Here is a 23,790-nt window from a genome sequence, read left to right as displayed (position 1 = left end):
TGGCCTTTCCGTTGGGAGGTGACACTGCATCCTCTTTTTCTTTCTTTCTTCTTTTTTTTTTTTTTTTTGCCTTTTGGGTCACACCCGGCGATGCACAGGGGTTACTCCTGGCCCATGCACTCAGGAATTATCCCTGGCGGTGCTCCGGGGACCATATGGGATGCTGGGAATCAAACCCGGGTCGGCCGCGTGCAAGGCAAACGCCCTACCTGCTGTGCTATCGCTCCAGCCCGGACACTGCATCCTCTTACCCCAGCTCACTTCCCTTGGGGGAAGTCACCAGGCAGCAACCATTACAGGGACGTTTTTCAGTCCCTCAGTGCCATCGTGGGCCACTCTGGACTCCCAAGAAACCCATTTCTCCCCGGCACTGTCCCCTGCCACTCTGTCTCTATGTCTCCCTGTCTCTGTCTCTCTGTCTCTGTCTCTGTCTGACTCTCTCTGTCTGACTCTCTGTCTCTGTCTGTCTCTCTCCCTCTTTCCCTCTCTCCCTAACAGCAGTTCTTTTCTTGCCTTGTCGCAGTGACAAAGATTGTGTCGTACCTGCTGGTGGCCGAGCCTGACAAGCTCTACGCCATGCCTCCCCCCGGCATGCCCGAGGGCGACATCAAAGCCCTGACCACGCTGTGTGACCTGGCTGACCGGGAGCTGGTGGTCATCATTGGCTGGGCCAAGCACATTCCTGGTGAGTGGGGCCCCAGGGCTGCTTGCCGGGGCCAGTGGTGCTTCTCGGGGCTGCTTTTCTCTCTGGCCGTGTCTGGAGGGACCAGAGTGGCGTCCAGATGGCCAAGGGCTCCTGGGAACCACTAGAGGGGCTCTGCACACGTGGACCACAGGTGAGACTTGGGGCAAGTGCTCCGAGTCTCTGCAGGCCACAAACAGGCTTAAACTCTTAAGATCCTCTGGGGTCCCACTGGGACCCCCTCCCCTCTCCTCTCCCCTCCCCTCCCCTTAGTGCCACTGTGGGCCACTCTGGCTTTAGGAGAGGGGGAGACCTAGCACATGTGACCACCCTGGGTCCCCTAAGAAACCATTTCTCTCCCCCCCCACCCTCCCCACACACTGTCCTTGTAGGACACACAATGTGTGTGTGTGGTGGACAGAATGGAGGAGGTGAAACTGTGGCCACTTAGCCTTTGGGAAGCCCAGAATTCCCTGCAGGGTCTCCCTTGGGTGGCCCCGGGGCATGCCAGGGATCTGGGCCGGAGCCGCCTTCCTAAGGAGCTCAGGGTTTGGGGATTAGGGCTGCTCTGCTCGGTTCTGAATCTGCCCTGTGCTGGTTCAGCACGGGTGTGGGGTCAGGCTTAGATTGCTCCACTAACCCAGGGCCAAATCGGGTACAGCTCCCCTTGCCCTCAACCCCCCCCCCCCCGCCCCCACAACTCCCCTGGTTGAGCAGACGCTGCTGCATGCAGGCGCTGGCTCACGAGTGTCCCCTGGAGGTCCTGGGGGTTACTGCTCCCACTTCCCCGACCCCCCCAGAGCTGGGGTGCTGTCTCGCTGCACCCTCTTTCCTGTGCCCGCTCTCCAGCCCCTTCTGCCTGGCCTTTCAGGTATCTGCTTCGGGCCCAGACGGACCTGGGCACCATCGGCTCTGACCTTGTGGACTGGTCTGATTTCTCTGGGTTTCAGTGGCCTCCCCTGTGTAGTGGGGGCTCTGAGGGCCTCTCTCTGAGTGGACACTTGACCAGCCGCATCTTGGCATGCTCAGGGTGGGGACTGTGCCCAGGGGTTTGTCTGGCCCTGAGTATAGTGATAAGTGAGAGGCCACTTTTCCGCATCATCTCCTTGTCCAAAGCAGACTCGTTTTTTTTTCAGGAACACGGGAGGCTGGTGAGAGAGCTCAGTGGGCAGAGCATGTGTGCACATGCAGAAGGCCTGGGTCTAGCCCCAGCTGCGCTGGCTTCCCTGGGCATGACTACAGGTGCTCCCGCCCCTCTCAAATAAACCCAGGAATGCTCTGGTTTGAATCGAACGCTAGCTGGCATATTTCCCATACTCCTGCAGTGAAAATTTTTTGGGCTTGACCTCCCGGTGTTTAAGGCAAAACAAATCAGTGGAGACTGCTAGTTAAAACTCTTGTTACAAGTGGCTGCTGGGTTTGAAATTACCCTGAGAGGGGCTGAAGCAGTAGTACAGGGGACGGGGCACTGTGGGGGGGCGGGGACAGCAGCAGCCGGGGGACCTCCAGGACTGACCACTGGGCGGGGACGTGAAGGGCAGAGGACCCTGGGTAGGGGGAGCTCGTATTTCTGCAGGGCATTCCAGAGACTGATGGCTCCTGGGGGCGAGGGGGCGGCCCCCTCCCCATGGCCCTGAGCTTGAACGTGGGACCTTTCCCTGGCCAGCCCCGGGATGGTTGAGAAACCCTCAGGGTGGCCATAGCAACCAAGTGGGGCCGGTGTGGAGCCTTGACCTGAGACACGGGCGTGCGCTGTGACTGTTTGAGTCCTTTCGAGAGTCTCTCTCCATAGGGGCGGGGACGCGGGGAAGGGGGCCTACCAGGTGCCCCTGCCTGTTGCTCCCCAGCAGGTTTGGTCGCTTGTCCCTTGAGTTACTCCCAAGCCCCTCCCCAGGGGGTCATCGGGACCAGAGCACCCTGATGAGTCGCAGCCTCCCTACATGCCACCCCCCCACCCCCAGGGATTCCTGGCCGGATTGTCCAGGCGGCCTGTCCAGGCCTTGGGGACTCTCCGCCCGCCGCTGGCTCCCCTACCCCGCCCAGCTCTGACTTGTGCGCAGCCTTGGGTGGGGGACAGAGCCCCCCGTGGGCCTGCTCCCAGGTAGCCCCGTCTGGCTCACGCTGCGGATGAAATATGGGCTTGTGCGTGACAGCAGCTGCGTCCGGAGTGGCCTCGGAGCCTATAATTACATCTCCCTTTATTACCTCTGCTAATGGCCCTCCAGGTCGACAGAAACGATAATAAATTAACAGATTATGAACTCCACTTGCCACAAATTATGTGCTTTTTTTTCTTCAAATTCAAGGAGCTCAGGCTTTTAAGGGACTGGGGGTGCTTGAGACCAGCCCCCGGAGTGGGGGGTTAGGGAGCAACTTTCTGGGGGGGCCTGCCCCGCTTCCCGGAGGAGGGCAAGCAGCTGACCTCCAGGGGTCAGCCAGCTGCCAGGGCGGGCCCTGCAGTGCCTGGGATCTGGGTGACATTCCAACCACAGCCCCCTCCCTTCCAGAATCGCTAATCGGGCTGTGGCGGAGGAGCCCCCCCCACCCCCGCTGGATGGAAAAGCTGAAGTGAAGGGTGCTCCTTGAGGGGCAGGGAGCACTGACTCTCATCCCTTTGTTTGGGTTTGAATAAGAGGAGGAATTTGTTTCCAGTAAATGTGGGTGTAGGGCTGGAGCGATAGCACAGCAGTTGGGCGTTCACCTTTCATGCTGCTGACCCATGTTCAATTCCTCCGCCCCTCTCGGAGAGCCCGGCAAGCAACCAAGAGTATTGAGCCCACGCAGCAGAGCCTGGCAAGCTACCCGTGCATATTGGATATGCCAAAAACAGTAACAATAAGTCTCACAATGAGAGACGTTACTGGTGCCCGCTTGAACAAGTCGATGAGCAACGGGATGACAGTGATGACAGTGATGATGAAATGTGGGTGTACTGGGCAGTGCTTTTGTTTGTGTGTTGAGGGAGGGGCAGCACCTAGGGGGCGAAAGGGCTCGGAGTGTTCTCAGCATCTCCCAGTTCAGTGGAATCCCATGGTGAGTCCTAATTTTATTCCCATTTGACAGATGAGGAACCAGGGATTTAGAGGCAGCCTGGCCTGGGGTGGGGTCCCAGCGGGTGGGGTCCAGAGGCCTGTGCTTTCTCCAGCTTACTTGGGTATTGTTTGTTTTTTTTTGTTTTGAGGCCACACCTGGCTGTGCTCAGGGGTTTCTCCTGACTCTGCTCTCCGAATCACTCCTGGAGGTGCTCAGGGGACCATGTGGGATGCCAGAGATTGAACCTGGCTCCTCCCTTTGCAAGGCAAACGCCCCGCCCGCTGAGCTCTCAGTGTTGAGCCCAGTGTTCTGTTCCTTCTCCCTCACAGCTCTCCCCGGGCTCTTGATTTCATGCCACCGCTTCTGTTGACGAGAAAGCTGTTTGTGTGTGTGTATAATGCGGTGACCTCTAAGGCTGTGTGAGGCTTGGGGTCATTTCTGGGTGCTCCGCATGTGGGTGGGAGCGAATCATGGCCCCTGGAGTTCAGGGTTCAGCCACCAGGAGCTCTGGCCCACCCCAGTTCAGAGGTCGGTCTCCAAAGCCTCCTTATTTGGACCCAAATCCTCAGAATTTGGAACGTGGCGTTTTCTCAGAATGCAGAGGGGCTGTGTCTACTTTCTGAGGGTGTCCTGTTGTTTTTCTTCTAGAAGGAACCCCAGGCAGTGGATTAGTGAATTGCCAGGCTGAAGGGAAACAGACCTTTAAAAACCTTGGCTGTGGTAGTGGGAAGTGGACACTGGTGGAGGGATGGTCTTGGAACTGGCTATGATGGAAACCGATCGTGAACAGCTTTGTAACTATGTATCTCAGTTACTTTGTAACTGTGTGGTCCAATTAAAAAACCACAAAAGCAACTGTTGTTTTGAGGTCAGTGCTCAGAGGCTACACCCAGTCAGTGTTAGGACACCACGTGGGAAGGGTGTAGACTGGTAGCGCTCAACATTTTGTGGGGGAGTGAGGTTCCCTGTCTGGGCTCAGGATTTATTACTGGCTCTGCACTCAGATCACTCCTGTCGGGCTTCGGGACCATATGGGGTACTGGAGATCAAACCCAGATTCCCCCTTAGGGACAAACACCCCACTGCTGTAGTCTCCACTCCCTTCCACCCCCCCATGACCCCCACTCAGCTCAGGAAGCCCCTTCTGCTGCTCAGAACAGGTTCCTGATTTATGCAGCTATTTGGGCTTTTTGTTTGTTTTGTTTTTATTTTTTGTTTTGGCCACACCCGACTGTGTACTTCTGTCTCTACGTAGACTCAGGGATCTCTCCTGGCAGGGCTTGGGGATCCAGGTGGGATGACTAGGGATCGAACCCAGGCTAGCTGCCTGCAAGGCAAGCGTCCTCCCCGCCCGTGCTCCCGCTCTGGCCCTATCCTGCTATTTTTGGGGGCATCTCAAACATGAGCAACTTCAAAAGCCAGAACCTGACCGAGAGGTATGCGTGGAATTTCGTCCGCTGTCCCCATCTCTTCTCGCAGAGGGAACAGTTTGGTTCTTCGACGCCCCCCCATGTCTTCCCCCTCCCCCACCCCAGTATCTTCTTTTGGATATTTGCAAGTTGGGTCATTGTGGACGTAGGGGGAGGAGGGGGAGGAGGTGTGCTGGGCTTGGCTGGACTCACAGTGGGGGGTGGGTGCGCACCAGGCTCCTCAGAGTCCACCTGGCCCACTCAGGGTCTGAGAGGAAGAGAGAAGCCAGGGCTGAGGACCCCACACCCCCAAGACTAGCCTCACCCAGCGGTATGAAACTCCCCGAGGCCCCGTCTCCCTCCAGCCTGCCTTGTCCCCCCCCCACCCCCCCACCCCCCGCTCCCCCGGCCTGTGTGTCTCTGTTGCTGCCTTGACTCAGGCAGTAAATCCGCCGCCTCCTGGCTCCAGGACTCCGCGGTCTGCCCATGTCATCGGGACGTGTTTTCTCGCAGCAGGGAATGAAGGCGCGGGCATCTGTCTGCTCTCTGTGCTACGGACTATGAAGGGCGTCTCTGCACCTGCTGGGTGCTCTGCGTGTGGACGGGAGGGGACTGTGGCCCCCTGGAGTTCAGGGTTCAGCCACCGGGAGCCCTGGCCACCCCACTTCAGAGGTCTGTCTCCGGAGGAGCCTTCTTGCTTGGACCCACATCCTCGGAATCTGGAACTTGGCGTTTTTTTCAGAACGCGGAAGGGCTGTGTCTACTTCCTGGGTGTCGGGGTGGTGGCTGAGGGACTTAGTGGTGACGTGTGATGTGCTTTGGTGGGACTGTCCCTCTTGGCTTCACTTCTCCCGGGGGGGGGGGCAGTTCCTGTCTGTGCTGGCCCTCCTGTCCTGCCCAACTGTCGGCTCTGGGCGGGCACTCAGCAGGTGCTCAGTTAACGTGTGTGGGAGGCAGGAGGGAGTGACTGCCTGCCACCGCCGCACTGCATGCCGGGCCCGACCATCTTGCCGCCTTCTCTTCTCGAAGCCTCCTCCTTCCCCGCCCGCCCTCTCTGTCACCTTTCAATTAATTCCACTGCCTCTTCCTCTCAGCCCCACCACCATCTCCCCTCCCAGCCCGACCGCCCGCAGCCCCCTGCACAGCCCCCTCCCCCCACGTGCCTGCTGATTGGTATCTGTTAATTAATGTCGCCCAGGGCCTCTCCTGCTCAGAGGCCCGATAAGGGAAATTGGATGTCCATTTCTATCTATCTTTCCTTCCCTCCCAGCCCGCCCCGCCACCACACACAGCCACACGCCCTCCCACGCCGGCACGTTGACCCCCTGGGCTCGGGCGCCTGGGCCAGGAGAATTGCTCTTTTGTCCCTCATCCATGGATGCCAGCGGTGCAGGGGTGAGGGGCTTCCGCCCTGGACATGTGGGTTGGACTTGAGAGGGAGGGCATATGGGCAGAGGGTGGCTGCGGGGTCCAGGGTGAACCCCGGGTCGGGGGAGGGGGTGTCCTGCATGTCCTGTACATGGGCACTGGGTAGAAAATGAGGAACAGTGGTTTTCAGAGACGGGGGTGGCATGGACTGTGGGTACCCAGACAGATGGGCCCGTCTGGTTTGGTTTTACTCGGGGGCCACACCTGGCAGTGCTCAAGGGCTGCTTCCTGGTGGACTCAGGGACAATGTGGGGTGCTGGGGATCGAACCCGGCAAGTGCCCCAGTAGCTGTGCTATGAAGCTCAGGACCACCAGTCCTGTCCGTGGAAACTGCATCTAAGAGTGTTGTCTCTGTCACCATTGGCCCCTGGTGCAGGTGTGCTGGGACCGGGAGTGTTGTGTGGGCCCTTTTGTCTGCACCCCCAGCGCCCCCCAGAGGAGCCCCGAGTGCATGAGGGCCTTCAGCAGAGGAGCCAGGGCAGAGGTCACGCAGCTACTTGGGAGCCACCAGGGCCGCATCTGGTGGTGTTCTCAGGCGGACTGTAGGGAGCATGTGGTGTTGAGGATCGAACTCGGGGCCTCGCGCTTGCCAGGTACAGGAGCCACTCCTGGCCCCAGTGTCCCAAGCCCACGTGCCACATGCTCTGGGGCCATGGTCTCGGAGACCTCAGGGTGGCCAGGGCAGCCACCGCGCCCTCTGGAACCCATTTCACAGGCTTGGAAACAGGTTTGGAGAAGGGGCTTTCTCCTAGTCTGCAGCAAGCCCCCAGCTTTCACCCCTGGCTCATGGGCAGGGGGCCTCCTGGGACTCTAGGCTCATGGGCACAGGCCAGCGGGGTCATAGGTTAGCACTGCTGACGCAGTGACCCCGGGAGACAGTGTTCTCTGAGCAGGTGTGAGCCCCTGAGCTCCTATGGTCCCTGGGGCCCCCTGTGGTCTGAAGGCTGGGCTGGACCCCTGCTGGGCCACCCTGGGCCTCGGCACAGCCAGGGCAACACTGAGGTTCCAGCATCAAGCCCCCTAACTCCCCCTGGTTTGAGCAGAGAGGCAGGCCTGGGAAAGGCCCCCCCACCACTGACCCCCAGACTGGAGGGTGTCTAAATCACTCCTTAAATGACACATGCCTTTAATTCCTCCCAAAGCCTCTCAGGTAGAAAACTCCCGTGGAACAGCCAGGACGAGGGTCACAACTGTCAATATTGACTGAGCTCTCATTAGCACCGTCTTTCCACGAATTCCTGCCTCACGGCGGGGCAGGGCCGGGGAGTACAAAGGGAGGGCAGAACCCCGACAGGCCTGGGGAATTTACCACCCCCCCCACACCTCACCCCAGCCCTGGAAGCTCCCACCAGCTCGCCTGACCCCGCTGCCCCCCGCCCCCACCCGCCCCCCCCTCTCTCTCTCGCCACAGGCTTCTCCAACCTCTCTCTGGGGGACCAGATGAGCTTGCTGCAGAGTGCCTGGATGGAGATCCTCATCCTGGGCATCGTGTACCGCTCGCTGCCCTACGATGACAAGCTGGTGTACGCGGAGGACTACATCATGGACGAGGAGCACTCCCGCCTGGCGGGGCTGCTGGAGCTCTACCGCGCCATCCTGCAGCTGGTGCGCAGGTACAAGAAGCTCAAGGTGGAGAAGGAGGAGTTCGTGACGCTCAAGGCCCTGGCTCTGGCCAACTCCGGTAAGGGGGGGTGTGTGCAGGGTGCCGGGACCCGTGCGTGTCGGGTTTCCTGGGGGGTCTTTTCTGCAGGCCTGGGGGCACAGCCCTGAGTTTGTGGGTGAGGCCACCCACTCACTGGGAGGGACGGGGCTATCCAGGAAGTCGTGGACAACGGAGAGGGTGCCGGGGGTGGCCTGGGGCTGGCATGCCCCTGGCTCCGCATGCCCTGAAGGTGTTAGGCTCCTCCCTCCGTCTTTGCCCCCCAGCCAGCGCAGACACCGTAGAGCCCGTGACGCCATGGGCTGGCGGTGGGCCGGCGTTCCTCACTCCCACGTGCCCGGTGCTATTCTGTGCTCCACACCAGCCCCGTGGTTGAGGCTGGGAACTCCAGTGCCAGGCTGCCCAGGGTCCGATCTGCTTCTCTTCTTCCCCTCTGGCAAATGGCCTCACACTAGCCAGTTTCTTCGTCGGCAAAAAGAAACCTCCGTTTCTTCATCAGCAAAAAAGGGAACAGCAGACGGTCCCCACCTACAGGATGTCTTGGTGGTGGGTTGCCACCTCCGCTGACCCTCAACCACGTGCTGGCTTTGTGCGCAAGTTAATGCTGCTCCGTGAGCAAGCTGTGAGCTTAACTCTTAAGCTTGGTGGGTAGACGCTCTGCCATCAACCCACTTTACAGATGTGGAAGCAGAGGCTCGAAAGGGAAAGTGAGATAAAACCAGGGTCACGCCGTTGACGGGCCAGAGTTAGTGCACCTGCTCTGCGTGAGGGAGCCCCAAGACCATATGGTCCCTCTGCCATCTATGGCCCCCAAACAAAACCAAAACCAAAGTGTCAGGCATTGAATTAAAAAAAAAAAAGGCATAGAATTAAAAAAAAAATCAGACCAAGGTTCTCAGATTCTAAAATTGACCCCAGTGTGTAGCTGCCTCTTGCTTCTAACAGCTACAGCAGAGAAAAACCTTCCCAGGGCTGGAGAAATAGCACAGCGGGGAGGGCGTTTGCCTTGCATGTGGCCGATCCAGGTTCAATTCCCAGCATCCCATATGGTCACTTGAGCACTGCCAGGGGGTAATTCCTGAGTGCAGAGCCAGGAGTAACCCCTGTGCATACAGGGTGTGACCCAAAAAGCCAAAAAAAACAAAAAACCAAAAAAAAAACCTTCCCAGAGCAGCTGTGTGTCTGACCGACGACAAAGGAGGCCTTTCGCTGTTACATAGTGCCACCACCCCCTGGCTGGACTCAGGGGAGAGTGGCCGGCCTGAGCAGTGGTGAGAGAATCTGGTGTGGTCTGTCCACTGGCGGGGGGCAGGTCCCTCCAGGCTGCTGCTGGAGAAAGGTGTTAGGCCTTTCTTCCTCAGGCGGAGTTAAATGGGAAATGCACAATTCTTTCTTTGTTGTTTTGGGGCCACCCCTGGCTGTGCTCAGGGTTACTTCTGACTCTGCACTCAGGAATGACTCCGGGCATTGCCGGGGGACCCTATGAGATGCCTAGGATGGAACCCAGCTCGGCCTTGTGCAAGGCGGACGCCCTCCCGGCTGTACTCTCGCTCCTGGGAACACACAGCCTTGCCGTGCGGGGCATAGGGTGGAGTTCATTTTCCAAGTCCGGTCAGGTGGAGGCCAAGTCCAGCTCTGGCACTCTGTGGTGCTCCTTTGGGTAAGGGGCTGAGGAGCAGAGAAGAGAGAGAGCCAGCCCTCGGGGGAGCCAGCCCCTTCCCTCTCTCTGACCCCTAATGGGCGGCCGCAGAGATAACCGGATGCTGCTGGCGCCCCTCAGACCCCCGTGATTGTCCCAAGCCCAGCTGCTGGGTCTGACAACTGCTTTCACCAGAGATCTCCCCTCATCGGACTGTTGAGGGTCCCAGACCCGCACCCCTGGGGCCACCCTCGAGCACGCAGGGGAGCAAAGAGCTGGAGTTCGTGTGGACTAGAACCGGCTGCACTGAGGCTGCCTTTTCCTCGTCTTGCCTCTCCGGACCTGCCTTTCGCGCTGCTTTCTCCTGAAAGCCCTTGTCTGGGGCTCTGCTCATATAAGCCTGACCTCATATAAGAAGGAAGTGCTTTACGAACGTTAACCCTCCCCCCTTTTTTTTTATTTTAAAGTTTCTTGGAACACACTCAGCAATGCTTGAGGTTACTCCTGGCACTGTGTGTTGGAATCACTCCTAGAGGTGTTCAGGGAACCATGTGTGATGCTGGGGATCAAATCTGGGTCGTCAGCATGCAAGGCAAACGCCCTACCCACTGTACTATTGCTCTAGCCCCTCAAATCCCTTTATAAAAAAAAAATTATGAAAGCAGACTAATTAAACGGTTGGGGAGGCCACACCTCTTGGTGTTTAGGGGCTTCTCCTGGCTCAGGGCCAGAGCCCCGCTGTCAGGGGAGCCAGGGAAGCTGGCCCTGCTGTAGCTCTGCAGGGCATGTGCCCGAGCCCTTTGAACCTTCTCCCAGACCAGTACTTAGTTAAACACTGATCTGCCTCCGGAGGGACCGTATCTTCTGGAGGGTTCTGGTAGCAGGTCTTCTGGGCCAGTCTCTTGGTATCCTGGGCAGAGCTGGGTATGCCACCTTCCTTGAGCTGGCTACAGCCCTGCCCTTCTTAGTCCCCCGGCCCCCGGGACAGGCCCCCCACTGACTAACATTGCGTTACTGATGCTCGGTCAGGACGAAGGAGCCCTTCCAGGTTCACTATTAGGAACTGAGTCCATAATCTGCATCAGACTTACTCTGCTGGACACTCCTATGGATTGTATTGAACGTAGGGACACTTCTGCACTGCCCCATTATCTGCGGATGGTTCCACCAGCCCTCGCTGGCCCTGCTGCTCTGCCTGCTCAGAGGGGCTGTGTGGCCAAATGGGCACATGGGGGGAGGTGGGAGGGGAAGCAGCAGATAGAGGCCCGAGTGTACACACCTCAGTTGAGGCACCCTGGACCTCCTCGCACCCACCCTCAAGCTTGCCTGTGAGGGGAGGAGAGTGGTGGGAGCACTTCAGCTGCAGCTTCTTCTGGGTGGCTCTGGACCCCAGCTACCTTCTGTCTTCACCTCCATCTGTATACATGCCCATGCACACACATGTGTATGTCTAGACGTGTATGTCTGTCTAGACATGTGCGCACACACAGATGTTCAGGCACATAGACAAACATGCACATATAGAAATGCACACACGAACTCAAATACATTCATATGAGTACATGCATAGGCATGTATGAACAACAGCATGTCCAGGTACAGATAGGTACCCAGGCTTGTGCGCGCGCGCGCGCACACACACACACACACGGATGTGCCCTACACAGCAATGTGCATACATACTTATGTGCAAATCCATGTAGTGAAGCCCATTGACTCATAGATAGGCAGGCCCAGACAGACCTGATTTCTTTAGAACTCTGGTACCTTTGGCCCAGCCCCAGCTATTTCCAGGCCTCCAGTCCTAACAGTTTTATTCTCTTCCTGTTTTTTGCCTGTAATTGGTTGCTCTATGATGCAGCCAGATCCTTAAGCATCACACAGTTCCCCTCCCCCACTGAGCTCCTGTACCCGCATGGACATAGGATGTAGCTGGATGGATCTGCAGAAATTCCAGCATTGGGCTGGAGTGATAGCACAGTGGGTAGGGTGTTTACCTTGCATGCAGCCGATCTGGATTCGATTCCCAGCATCTCTTATAATAGTCCCCTGAGCACTACCAGGAGTAATTCCTTAGTGCAGAGCCAGGAGTAACCCCTGTGCATCACTGGGTGTGACCCAAAAAGCCAAAAATAATAATAATTCCAACATTCTCTGAGACCTGTATGCATGCAAACACTATATACAGGATCCAAGGAAGCGGTTGGAAATGATGCCCCAAGGTTGGTGACTTGCCCTGGCAGCGATCCCATTATTCATACCTGTTATGCATCCTTGATGGCTTGGGCCCAACACAACCTGGGTCAGTTCCACTTCTCTGCCCCTTGTAGAATGTTTTCCTGCTCTTGTTTGGCCCCTTACAGGACCTAAATCAGTTGCAACCCAACCGCTGGGTCACACACATGTCCAAGGGATTTGACCTCATATCTCCAAGGGAAATGGGGACTCAGACCTCTCATGTCTAAAGAAAATGAGGGATGCAGGCTTCTTGTATGTCCAAAGAAAGTGGGGGCCATGGGGAATGTTAACCTCTGAGAATTGAAGGTTCTGACACAGAACTAGGGCAGAGGGGGGTACAGTGGCTCTGATGGAGAGTTATTGGCACATTGGTGGTGGCTGACATCCATTCAAGGAGGCATGAACGTGCCCCTAAAACATACACTATTGTGAAACATTGTCTCTATAAAGTAACAAGTTAAAAGCTGCAGCATGGGGTGGTTGATGCCACCATTTACCAAGGGGAAGGGCCACTGAATCTGAAAATTGGGGATTGACCTTAGTTCCATTGACGACACCTGCACATGCGTAGACATAGCAGTCCACGTGAGAAGGCACAGCCCAATGCAACCAGCAGGAATCGGTCCGTGAGCATGCTTGGTCATGGGAGGGAGGCTGGCTGGGACAGGAAGTGACCCGGGTCACAGACAGGAAGAGCTACTCACACTGGCCCACGGACAGCCCCCAGCCCCCAGCTTGCACCCCCTTCCGAGTTAAGAGGGTAGCCAAGGTGCACAGTACCAAGGTCTCCAGCAGTGAGGCCAGCCCGGCTCCACCTCCTCAAGCACGTGATGAGTCATGTGTGTGTATGTTTTCGGGGGCAGGGGTGGGGGAGGGCATGTGAGTAACCCACCAAGCAAACCCCAGTTCTCTAAGCAAGACAGATCTCAGCGCCTTCCCATGGCGGCCCTGCTGACAGGACGGGACAGGACCGGACACTCACACGGGGCTCAGGTGACATTGGGGTGAAGAGTGAAGAGCCTCAGAGTCAGGCTGTGGGGCGTGGCCCCAAAGCACGGGCCCTAGGGAGCCTCCAAAGGCGAGTTTCACCCCAAGTCCCAGCCTTCTCCAAGGCTCCCTGGCAGCAGGAGAAATTCATAGCCATTGATTTTGTAATTAACAGTTTATCAATGCCATCGATACAGACTCGCTGATGGATTGCAAAGAAATTAATCTTGCAGTGTTATTTGATTTCATTTGTGGTCGAAGGCAGCTGCCAATTGGGGCCTCCCAGGGGAGGGCGGGCTGGGGGAGCGGAAGCTGATGGGCGGCGGAGAAAGCACGTCTTGGGAGAGGGCTTGGCTGGGAGAGGTGGTGGCAGGGGCTTCCTGTCCCATGCTCAGGCGGCAGCTTGCAGGGACGTGCAGTGCAGTCTGAGCCGTGGCCTGTGCGGTGCCCGTCCTGGGGACACTCAGTCTTGTGCTCACAGTCTTTTTTTTTTTTTTCTTTTTGGGGGTCATACCCGGCAATGCTCAGGGGTTACTCCTGGCTCTGCACTCAGGAATTACTCCTGGCGGTGCTCAGGGGACCATATGGGATGCTGGGAATCGAACCCAGGTTGGCTGCGTGCAAGGCAAATAAATGCCCTACTCGCTGTGCTATCGCTCCAGCCCCATTGTGCTCACAGTCTTGACGCGATGCCACATCCGTTAGGCGCCGTGACACACTGTGCCAAGCAGCCCTGCCACCATCTCATCAGTAGGTGCTCTGAGGAGGGAGGACGTGTACTGAGAGCCTGAGTGACTTGGCCAGGGTCACACGGCATCTGAGACTCCACGTCTTAGCTGCATTTCCCCCCGTTCTCCTAGAGGACCCTCGAGGCTGCATCCCTGGAGGCCCTGCAGGAGGGGGCAGGAGGGGTCCGGGTTAGGAGGTCAGCCAGGTAATTTGGTAATAAACCAACTAGCATCCCAAGTATTACCTTGCTCTTTTTTTTTTTTAATGAGGGGAGGGGTGAGAGGGGTCACACCTGGCAGTGCCAGGGGCTCTTTCTCTCATGACTCAGGAGTGACTCCTGGCAGACTCAGGGAGTCAAACTGGGTTGGCCACATGCCCCTGGCTCTGTCTCTTGAGTCCTGTTGGGGCCCCACTTAGAGCTTTAAGCTCACATGCTCCCTTTTTTGTTTGTTTTTATGTTTTTTCTTTTTTTTGGGGTCACACCCAGTGATGCACAGGGGTCACTCCTGGCTCTGCACTCAGGAATTACCCCTGGCGGTGCTCAGAGGACCATATGGGATGCTGGGAATTGAACCCGGGTCAGCCGCGTGCAAGGCAAGCACCCTACCTGCTGTGCTATCGCTCCAGCCCCTCACATGCTCCCTTGCCCTCCTGCCTCTGGTGGGCACTGGGTGCTGCAGTTTGGGGGAGGGGGGTGGCTCAGGATATTTGGGGGACGGTGTCTCTCTAGTGGCTCTCTGGGGCCCAGAGGTCATTCCTGGTGGGTCTCGGCCACCCGGACCCGAGGACGCAGTGCTGCATGGGCTACCCTGGCCGTCCGGCATGGGGAGAATCGGGCTTTGGGGGGACATCTGGAGGCTGGCTGTTTCCCTGAGGGTCAGAGGTCAGGAGGGGGACCAGGGGAGAGTCCCTGTGGGTGCCTCTCCGCCGTGCAAGCAGATTTCTTTAGACCCTCCTCGTGGCCACGTGCTAATCCCTTCCCAGGAGATCAGAGAATGCCTGCCAGCCTCTCCTCAGTACCCGGGCCCTGCTGCCTCCCCTGCCCGCCCTCCGCCTGGGCATGGCTCCGCCCTTCATGCGTCTGTGTTTCCCTGCTGGCACTCTCGAAGGTGCCCGGTGGCAGCCACACAGTGCAAGTGATGGTGATCGTGTGTGTGTGTGTAAGTGGGGGGGGGGGGGCAGTAGTAGTGGAAATGAAGTGGGGGGTGCAGTGAGTGGTGGTGGTTACGGTGGGGGTTGCAGTAAATGTTGGTAATAGTGGTGGGGGGTACAGGAAGTGGTGGTGCTAATGGTAGGGAGGTGCAGTGAGTGGTGGTGGTAACGGGGTGGGGTGCGGTGGTGGTGGTGGTAATGGGGAGGGGTGCGGTGGTGGTGGTGGTGGTTGCTGGTGCTGGTGGTTTGGTGCTTTCAGTGGTGTTCGGGATGAAGGCTGAGGGAGTGATGGTTACCAGCGATGGCACTGACCTCCAGGGTTGGCCAGGGGGAACTGGTTAGTGCCGGGGGTGCTTGGGCCACTAGTCAGGCCTGCACTTGGTGACAAGGTCTGACTCTGTCTGGGGGCCCCTCCAGCTGTGCTCAGGGCTTACTCCTGGCTCCAATCAGGGGTCACTCCTGGTGGGGCTTGAGGGTGGGGGGCCATAGTGGTGACGGGGTCACCCACCCTCTGAACTATCTCCCCTCCAACCCCAAGGAATCTTTAAGCCCTGACCTGTGCTGGCGCCACCCTGAGGATACTGCCGCACCTGGTGCCAGGAGTCAAGTGACTGAGAGTGATGGGGCATGTCAGGGTCCTACTTCCCAAGTCTCTGGCGGAGTCCGCCTGTCAGGGCGAGCACTCGTCCACCCACAGCCAAGCCCTTCGGGGTCTTCTGCTGCTCCCTGGTGCGGCTAGTTATCCAGAAATGCCCGAGGTGGGGGTGGAGAGACAGAGACGGAGAGAGGGAGGGAGGGAGGGAGGGAGGGAGGGAGGGAGGGAGAGCCCTGGCTCTCTGGCGGGTTTCTCCCCCGGCAGGGGAGCATCTGAAGCTGCGACCCCCACCCCCATCAGAGTCCCGCCACACCCCCTGACGCTCGCCCTTGTGCCCACAGATTCCATGTACATCGAGGACCTGGAGGCGGTGCAGAAGCTGCAGGACCTGCTGCACGAGGCGCTGCAGGACTACGAGCTGAGCCAGCGCCACGAGGAGCCCCGGAGGACGGGCAAGCTGCTGCTGACGCTGCCCCTGCTGCGACAGACGGCCGCCAAGGCCGTGCAGCACTTCTACAGCGTCAAGCTGCAGGGCAAGGTGCCCATGCACAAACTCTTCCTGGAGATGCTCGAGGCCAAGGTCTGAGCGCGGCCAGCACCCTCCGCGTGGACACACGGCCACCAGCCTCGCTCACCCGCGCGTCCCCGAGAGGGGCTTTCCCGCCCCCGTCCCGCGCCCGCCCGCCGTGCGTGCGCGCTCGGACCCCGGGCTGCTATGGGCGTGGGCGGGAGGCCAGGGGCGGGGCGCAGGGCGCGGGGGGCTCAGCGGACTGGCTTCTTCTCCGTGAGCAGGGCCTGGGCCAGGCTGACTCCCTCCCCGAGATAGGAGAGCACCGAGGACCCCTCCCTCCCCTTCAGACCACCAGGACGCAGCATGTACGTTTCCTCGCTCCTGTCCCTGACCCCCGACGACCCCCCGGCTTCTCCATCCATGGCCTGGGCGGGCGCTGGTCTGCTCATGATGCCAGAGGCTTGTCTTGGGGGTCCCCCGGCGGCTTTCCCGCCTTGTAGGAGGTTTGGGGGGGGGGACCCCTTAATAAACCCTGCACCTTCAGAAGTCCAGATCGCTGTTTTGAGGCCGGTTCATTCACACGACGGTGGCTGCCCTGGGGGGCCCACTGCCTCTCTTCCCTTGGAAACCCACCCAGCCCCTACCTTGGGGTGCCCTCAGCAGTGGGGTCACCACCAGGATGACTCGGGACCCCCACCTCTGGGTTCTGACTTCCCCTCTGGCTTCCAGCAACCTCAGGGCAGGTGGGGAGCAGGTACCCGTGGAATGTGGAGAGGTGCGGGGGTGTCTCCCCTGGGGCACTATCTGGGTCTCGGACAGCACCCAGGAGGGTTGGACCAGCATGGACAGGGGTCCCACCAGCCCATCTCGGCTGAACATAGAAAGGCCCGGAAGTGGAGCTGGGATAGCTGGGGACCCTGGACACCCAACCCCCTCCCTGAGAATCACCTGTGCCTCTGGCACCGAGGAAGCATGGTACAGGGTGAAGAGGTAGGCGGTCCTGGTACTGTGTGGGGTGACCAGCAGCCACGGCTGGGGTGTGTGGGCTACATGCCAGGGCCCATGATATGGGAAGCCACTATCCCAGGCAAAAAGGAGTGTCTGGGCTCTAGGTCTCTGGGGGTGTTGTTGAGAGCCGTCTTGGAGCCCACGTGACTGCTGGGTGAGGGCTGAGGGGAACCCCCCTTGCTAGTAGCTCCCCTCTAAAGCAGGGGTCCCTGGGGGCCCATTGTCTTCTGACCACCCTCCCTTCCTGTCACCCAGACAGGCAGCCTCTGGTCATGGGCCATTAGGAGGCCACACACCTCCCCTCCAGTCTCCTGGTTTTTGTCCTGGGAAAGGACCATTCCTGGTGGGTGGACCAGCTGGGGTGCACCCGAGTCACTGGACAGAGGGTGGGTCTGGGGTCCTCACAGAGCAACTGCCCGGCATCTGAGCACCCCCCCTCCCTCTAGCCCTTGGGGATGGAGGCAAAGGTCCCCAGCCCAGTTTCCCGTTGTCCCAGGGGCCAGGCGCTGAGATCTGTCTTGCTTAGAGAACTGGGGTTTGCTTGGTGGGTTACTCACATGCTCTCCCCCCCCCCCCGTCCCCGCAAACATACACACACATGACTCATCACATGCTTGAGGTGGAGCCGGGCTGGCCTCACTGCTGGAGACCTTGGTACTGTGCGCCTTGGCTACCCTCTTAACTCGGAAGGGGGTGCAAGCTGGTGGCTGGGGGCTGTCCGTGGGCCAGTGTGAGTAGCTCTTCCTGTCTGTGACCCGGGTCACTTGGAACCAGCCATGTACAGGCGGTGTGTCCAGCCAGGCCCAGGTGGCTTGTGGTCGAGGGCAGGTAGGGGAGGTAACATGGCCAGGGCGAAGGGGTTGGCAGGCATAGCTGTGACCAGAACACCTCAGCAACTCGGGACTCCCTTGGGAGGGCTGCGGGGGTGGGGGAAGGGGAGGGTGCTGGAGAATTCTGGGTGCATTGGATGCTCAGAAAGTTTAGGAACCAGAGTTCTTGTTGGAAGCTTCCCTAGTTTGGGGACCTCCTATCAGAAGGGGAAGCTTGAGTTAACAGAATTTATGGTCCCCCTCTGTAAACAGAAGGGAACTTGAGTTTGCCTCCAGAACTGCTGTTCCTGCAATGCGTCAATGGGAAATAAATAGCCTGGCTCAGCTGTACTGGGTTCAGGTCCCCAACGGGAGCCAAGAAATGACAATGGAAGACTCCAGCCAATAGGCCAGGTGGTCCTGGCAGCTCCAGACACGGGCTGGGTAGTCCTGGCTGGGTCCCCACCTCTCCAAGGCTTGGCAGAAACTTTCAGACTGGTGGTGTCACCTGTGAACCACGACGGGGGTGGGGAGGGGCTTCGGGTGTGAATCTTGGGGAAACGTCCTTTTCAGACGGGAGCGGGACGAGGGAGGGGAAGCCAGCTTCCGTGGCCGTTGGGTTGGGGTCGCACTTCCTTCTGGGCTCCTGGGGTGGGGGTGGGGGGAGGGGGCAGTGCCACACCTGTGCCAAGACCACAGGGCCCATGCGCGGACAGCACCAAAGAAGACGCGACGCGGGAAGATTGTTTTATTTTCGGAAAATGAGTCTATGGCTGGAATGGCTTCTGCAGATGTATATATTTTTGAAAGTGGTGGTTCCTCTTGCATCACTCCCCTTCCCCCCCACCCCCAACTGGACTTCTTTCTGCCTCTGTCTGTGCTCTCCAAAGACCCCCGTGTAAATCACATGCCCCGGGCTTCTTCCGTCCTGGTCCCTTGTATCTAATCTAATAAATACGGAACGGCCTGCTGGACTGCTTAACTGCCTTCACACCTTGTCTTTGGGGTCACCGTCTGTTGTCCCCCCCCCCCGCCAGCCCCCGGCTGTACCCCCGGGTGGACCAGCTCAGCCTGGGAGTTCCTGGGGGCCCTCACAAGTTTCTCGAGAGTCACTTGGCAGCTGGAATGCAACCGAGAAGGCAGATACAGGTCTGAGAAACTCTTTTCAGCTGCTTTTTAGATTCTGCATCTCCAGGCCTAGACACCTCATTCTTGGCTGTGTTGAGGGGACACACTCTGTCATGCACAGGGCCACTCCTGGCCTCGCATGGGGCGACTTTGCAGTGCTGGAGAGCTCAGCGTCTGCTGCCCGGCTTGCAATGAGCTAGTCGTGCGTTTCCTGAGTGCTTGGAAGAGAAGTTCCAGCAGCACAGTTGGGGCCTAGTCCACAGCACACCTCTTCCATCAGTGGCTAGGGGAGAGGGTCAGCAGTCACACTGCACTGTAATCAAATATATGTTTATTAGATTACCTGGATTTATGTACTACTTCCATTCAGATGGTTGTGTGCACATGAGCTAATAGCTCGGTTTTCCAAACAGTTTTAGCTTTGTCTTCTCATTCCTTTTCCAAACATCTAACCTTCATTTATTAGGGGGTGGGGGCAGGGGGGATGGAAACTTCAAAGAAGGGTGAAAAACACAACTACAGGGCGTTTGACTCAACAGGTGCTCCATAAGCCTCCCACCCCCCACCCCCCGCCCCCCATCCTGCGTCAGGCCTGGTGTAGTGCAGATACTGCAAAGGACTGGAATGTGGAGCACAGGAGCAGACGAAATCTCTAAGAACACAGAGAGTGTGTGAGAACGTGATCTGTTCCATGCAGACTGGGGGCATGGAGGGTGTGATCTCGTTTTCAAAAAAGTGTCCAGAGCACTGTGGAGGAGAATGTACCCTTTGATCATGAAGGTGAGTATCACACCTGTAGGGATCTTCTGGCAAAGGCCCCGAGCCCAAGGAGGAGCGTGTGCAAAGGCCCTGAGGTAGGAGTGTGCCGGGGAGGTTCCATAACATTGGGATAAATACAGCAGAAGTGGGCTGAGTGAGGCCGGCGGCCACAGACCGGTAGGGAGCTGACCACTGTGAGTATGACCATCACAAACCAGGGGAAGACCAAATGCAGGGGTGGAGTGACAGGGGCAGGCGTTTCGGCAGGAGACTCGGGGGTGCCGGTCATGGCTTATGGGGAAAAGGTGCTGGGGAGCCCTTGGGGCTGCGGGGACAGCTCAAGAGGTAGAGCCTAAGCTGAGCATGCATGAGGCCCCGAGTTTGACCCCTGGTGCCACAGAGCCCCTGGGGACCATGTGGCTTTGAAGTAGAGGAGATTCACGCACTTACATGTGACTATTTTCTGGGGGCCACGGGCAGCTAGTAAAGCTCCATGTGGCCTTGGTTGAAACAACGGTGAAGTAAAAGACAGCCGGGGTTTGCCGACCGAGTGGCTGAGGCATGATGGGAAGAGCTGAGACAGCTAGGCAAACAGGGTCACTGTCCGCCGGGCGGAGCATGTTAGGGGAGAGTCAAGCCCGTTGGTGGTGCTGTCGCCCCTCTGGGCAGGTGAGCCGTCGGGGGTGGGGGGCCGCGGGGGCGCGAACTGGGGAATGAGCCTCTGTAGGGATGCACTGGCCAGCGGTGGGTTCCTCAGACCAGCCAGCCTCTCCCGGCACTGGGCACAGGTGGGGCTGGAACTGTACAGGGTGCAGCTGATTTCTGTTTGTTCACCTAAAGAAGGTAGATTTCCAAGGAGGTTCTGAGGGGTTTTCCTGAAAAGGAGGGCTAGGAAAGAACAAGCTTAGGGATCTCTGTGCCAGCCTCGAAGACAAGAAAGTAAAATTCATCTCTGAAAGCACAGATTTTGGATGCTGGAGGGATAGCACATTGGTGCTTGCCTTGCATGAACTTGCTGACCCGTGTTCAATCCCCAGCACCCCTTATGGCCCCAGAGCCCTGCTACATAGCCGAGGAGAGTAAGTCCTGAGCATTTCCTTCCTTTCTTCCTCCCTTCCTCCTTCCTTCCTTCCTTCCTTCCTTCCTTCCTTCCTTCCTTCCTTCCTTCCTTCCTTCCTTCCTTCCTTCCTTCCTTCCTTCCTTCCTTCCTTCCTTCCTTCCCTCCCTCCCTCCCTCCCTCCTTCCCTCCCTCCCTCCTTCCTTTCCTCCTTCCCTCCCTCCCTCCCTCCCTCCCTCCCTCCCTCCCTCCCTCCCTCCCTCTCTCTCTTCCTTCCTTTCTTCCTTCCTTCTTTCCTCCCTTCTTCCCTCCCTCCCTCCCTCTCACCCTTCCTTCCTCCCTTCCATGTGTGATGGCAAAACACAAATTAAAAGTTAAGAGTGTTGGGATTGGGGAGAGAGTACAGAGGTCAAGGTGCTTGCCTTACATGCTGTAGCTCCAGTCTAGGTGCCACATATGGCCCCCAGCCCCTCTAGGAGTGATCCCCAAGCACAGCCCCGGGACTCAGCGCTGAGAGGTGAGTATGGTGAGGAGTCAGTCCTGAGTGTGATAGTGTGGCCCCGGCAAACCAAACAGAGCACAGAGTTTTGCAGGATTAGGGGGTGGGGGGCTGCTGAGTGAGCCCCTTTTAGAACCACTTACTTGACAGTTGAAAGAAATGCACTTAAACTGAAGTCTTCCCAGGACTCAAAAACGCCAGCGTCGCGGGACCAGGAGACTTGACCCCATGTTTATGCGTAGTTCACCACGGAGGTGGTTGAGAGTGTCAGGTCATGCTGGGTGGCACCCAAGGATCCTGGCACCCGTTGGGTGGAGCCCAGGGGTCGTGCAGGCCATTGCAGTGCAGGGAGGGGCAAGCAAGGCAAATGCCACCCAAGGGTGATCGTGAGCTGAACTTGAGACACACACCCCTACCCCCCCACCCCCGCCTCCACCGGAGACACGTGCTAGGCATTACCCAGGGCTCTGGGGAGCAGCCCGGGGTGGTATCAGCTCATACCCCTGCCAGACGCTAAGGCCTGGTGGACACTCTCCCCTCCAAGCACCTGGTGCTCAGCCCCCAATCTCGTGACACCTCGCTCCCAGGATCCGGGCTTCCTGCAGCCCAGCTGCGCCCCCTTCTACTGTGAGCTGTGGTCTGAGGGGAAGAGCCCCATGCGTGCTCGGGTTCTGCAAGAAATGAGCTGTCGGGGGCAGACCCAGGTGCCGGGGATGTGGAAGCGTGCTCACAGTGCTCGGGACAGAGGTGACAACCCGTGCCGTCCTCCCCACCTCCAGCCCTAGGCGGCCCCCACATTCCTGCCTTGCCGGTGGCTGTTCCTGGCTGACTTTCTTCCCTGGCCTGAAGGCGGGCAGGGGCTTTGCCGTTCAAACTCAGAGCCTGGGGACTCCGGTCTGGGAACCGGGCCAGCCTGTCAGCCCCGCCAGACTCCGAGTCCGGGGAGGAGGCCGGCGCCCTTCCCCACACGGGGCTGTGCAGGGTGGATCCACAGGGACCCTCCTTCCTACTCACTCTCCCCGGGAAGCTTCTCACTTCTCAGACTCCCCGTTGGCGGTCCAGCTGCCCAGCCCCGCTGTGCTGAGAGCTCCCGGGAAGTGGTCACTGCCAAGGCTTCACCTCCTGACCTCCCACCCCTCCTCCTCGGGCAATTCAAGCCCCCCTATCCCCACCACAATCGAGCCAGAGTGGAGTTTGGGTGTAAGGAAGACTGCAGAAGCTCAGCCAGAGAAGCCACGTTCTCTCCGCCCCTGCCGCTTTCTTTCACTGGGGGGATGAGAGTTGGGGGGGGGAGGGACCATGTGGGGCCACATATAGCAGCGCTTAGGAGCTACTCCTGACAGTGCTCAGAGGTCACTGCTGGTCGTGCTTGGGGCCCCATCTCCCTGGGAAGAAGCCGGGTTGGCAGGGTGCAGGGCCGACTCCTCCATGCAGCTCGGTCACGCTCATTCTTTCCAACGCTTTGTCTTCCTGCCCCTCCCCTCCCCACACCCCCGTGGTGCTGGCTGCACACACTTGGCTCTGGTGTGGCACTCACCCAGCACTGCCCAGCAGCCATGCACTCCCACCCTGGCTGTGATTGCCGAGATGCCCTCTCGTGTGCCCACGGGGTTGCTCTCCTGCACCACTTTCTAGTCGTGGAGCTGGCTGAGGGCAGTGCTCCACGCACGCCGCTGGAAATCGTCTGGGGGCGGAGTGTGGGGGGGGTCACAAATGGTGACTGATTTCCTTCCTCCTCCCCTCCCTCCCTCCTTCCCTCCTTCCTTCCTTCTTTCCTTCCTTCCTTCCTTCCTTCCTTCCCTCCCTCCTTCCCTCCCTCCCTCCCTCCTTCCCTCCTCCCTCCTTCCTTCCTTCCTTCCTTCCTTCCTTCCTTCCTTCCTTCCTTCCTTCCTTCCTTCCTTCCTTCCTTCCTTCCTTCCTTCCTTCCTTCCTCCCTCCCTCCCTCCTTCCCTCCTTCCTTCCTTCCTTCCTTCCTTCCTTCCTTCCTTCCTTCCTTCCTTCCTTCCTTCCTTCCTTCCTTCCTTCCTTCCTTCCTTCCTCCCTCCCTCCCTCCTTCCTTCCCTCCCTCCCTCCTTCCCTCCTCCTCCTTCCTTCCTTCCTTCCTTCCTTCCTTCCTTCCTTCCTTCCTTCCTTCCTTCCTTCCTTCCTTCCTTCCTTCCTTCCTTCTTTCCTCCCTCCCTCTCATCCATCCATCCTTCCTTCCTTCCTTCCTTCCTTCCTTCCTTCCTTCCTTCCTTCCTTCCTTCCTTCCTTCCTTCCTTCCTTCCTCCCTCCCTCCCTCCCTCCCTCCCTCCTTCTGTCCCTCCCTTCCTTCCTCCATCTCCTGGGATGGGGCTAGGTGTCTGGGGTAGTTGGGGACTCCTGGTCTGGCAGAGGGATCACACCAGCTGTCTCCTGGGGGCAGCTTCTAAAGGAGACCTGGGTGCACCGTTGGAGCTGACCTAGCCATTAGGGGTGTTCTAATGAC

At 58.6% G+C, this 23,790-nt stretch overlaps 1 protein-coding gene across 5 annotated transcripts in view; it reads left to right on the top strand.

Moving 5' to 3' along the window:
- ESRRB (estrogen related receptor beta) overlaps positions 1–18,849 on the top strand; it is a 171,724-nt gene extending 152,875 nt beyond the window's left edge. For all 5 annotated transcript variants that reach the window (XM_055131475.1, XM_055131478.1, XM_055131474.1 and 2 more), the window contains 3 exons: positions 524–685; positions 7,964–8,233; positions 15,894–18,849. In XM_055131475.1, the coding sequence (XP_054987450.1) occupies positions 524–685; positions 7,964–8,233; positions 15,894–16,138 (677 nt within the window). In that variant the 3' untranslated portion in view covers positions 16,139–18,849. The remainder of the gene's footprint in view (positions 1–523; positions 686–7,963; positions 8,234–15,893) is intronic.
- Positions 18,850–23,790: the final 4,941 nt, after the last annotated feature.

The sequence above is a fragment of the Sorex araneus genome, chromosome 3, assembly GCF_027595985.1.
Source record: "Sorex araneus isolate mSorAra2 chromosome 3, mSorAra2.pri, whole genome shotgun sequence".
NCBI lineage: Eukaryota > Metazoa > Chordata > Mammalia > Eulipotyphla > Soricidae > Sorex > Sorex araneus.
The sequence above is the reverse complement of the archived record's forward strand: the minus strand, read 5'-3'. Positions and strand labels throughout refer to the sequence as shown.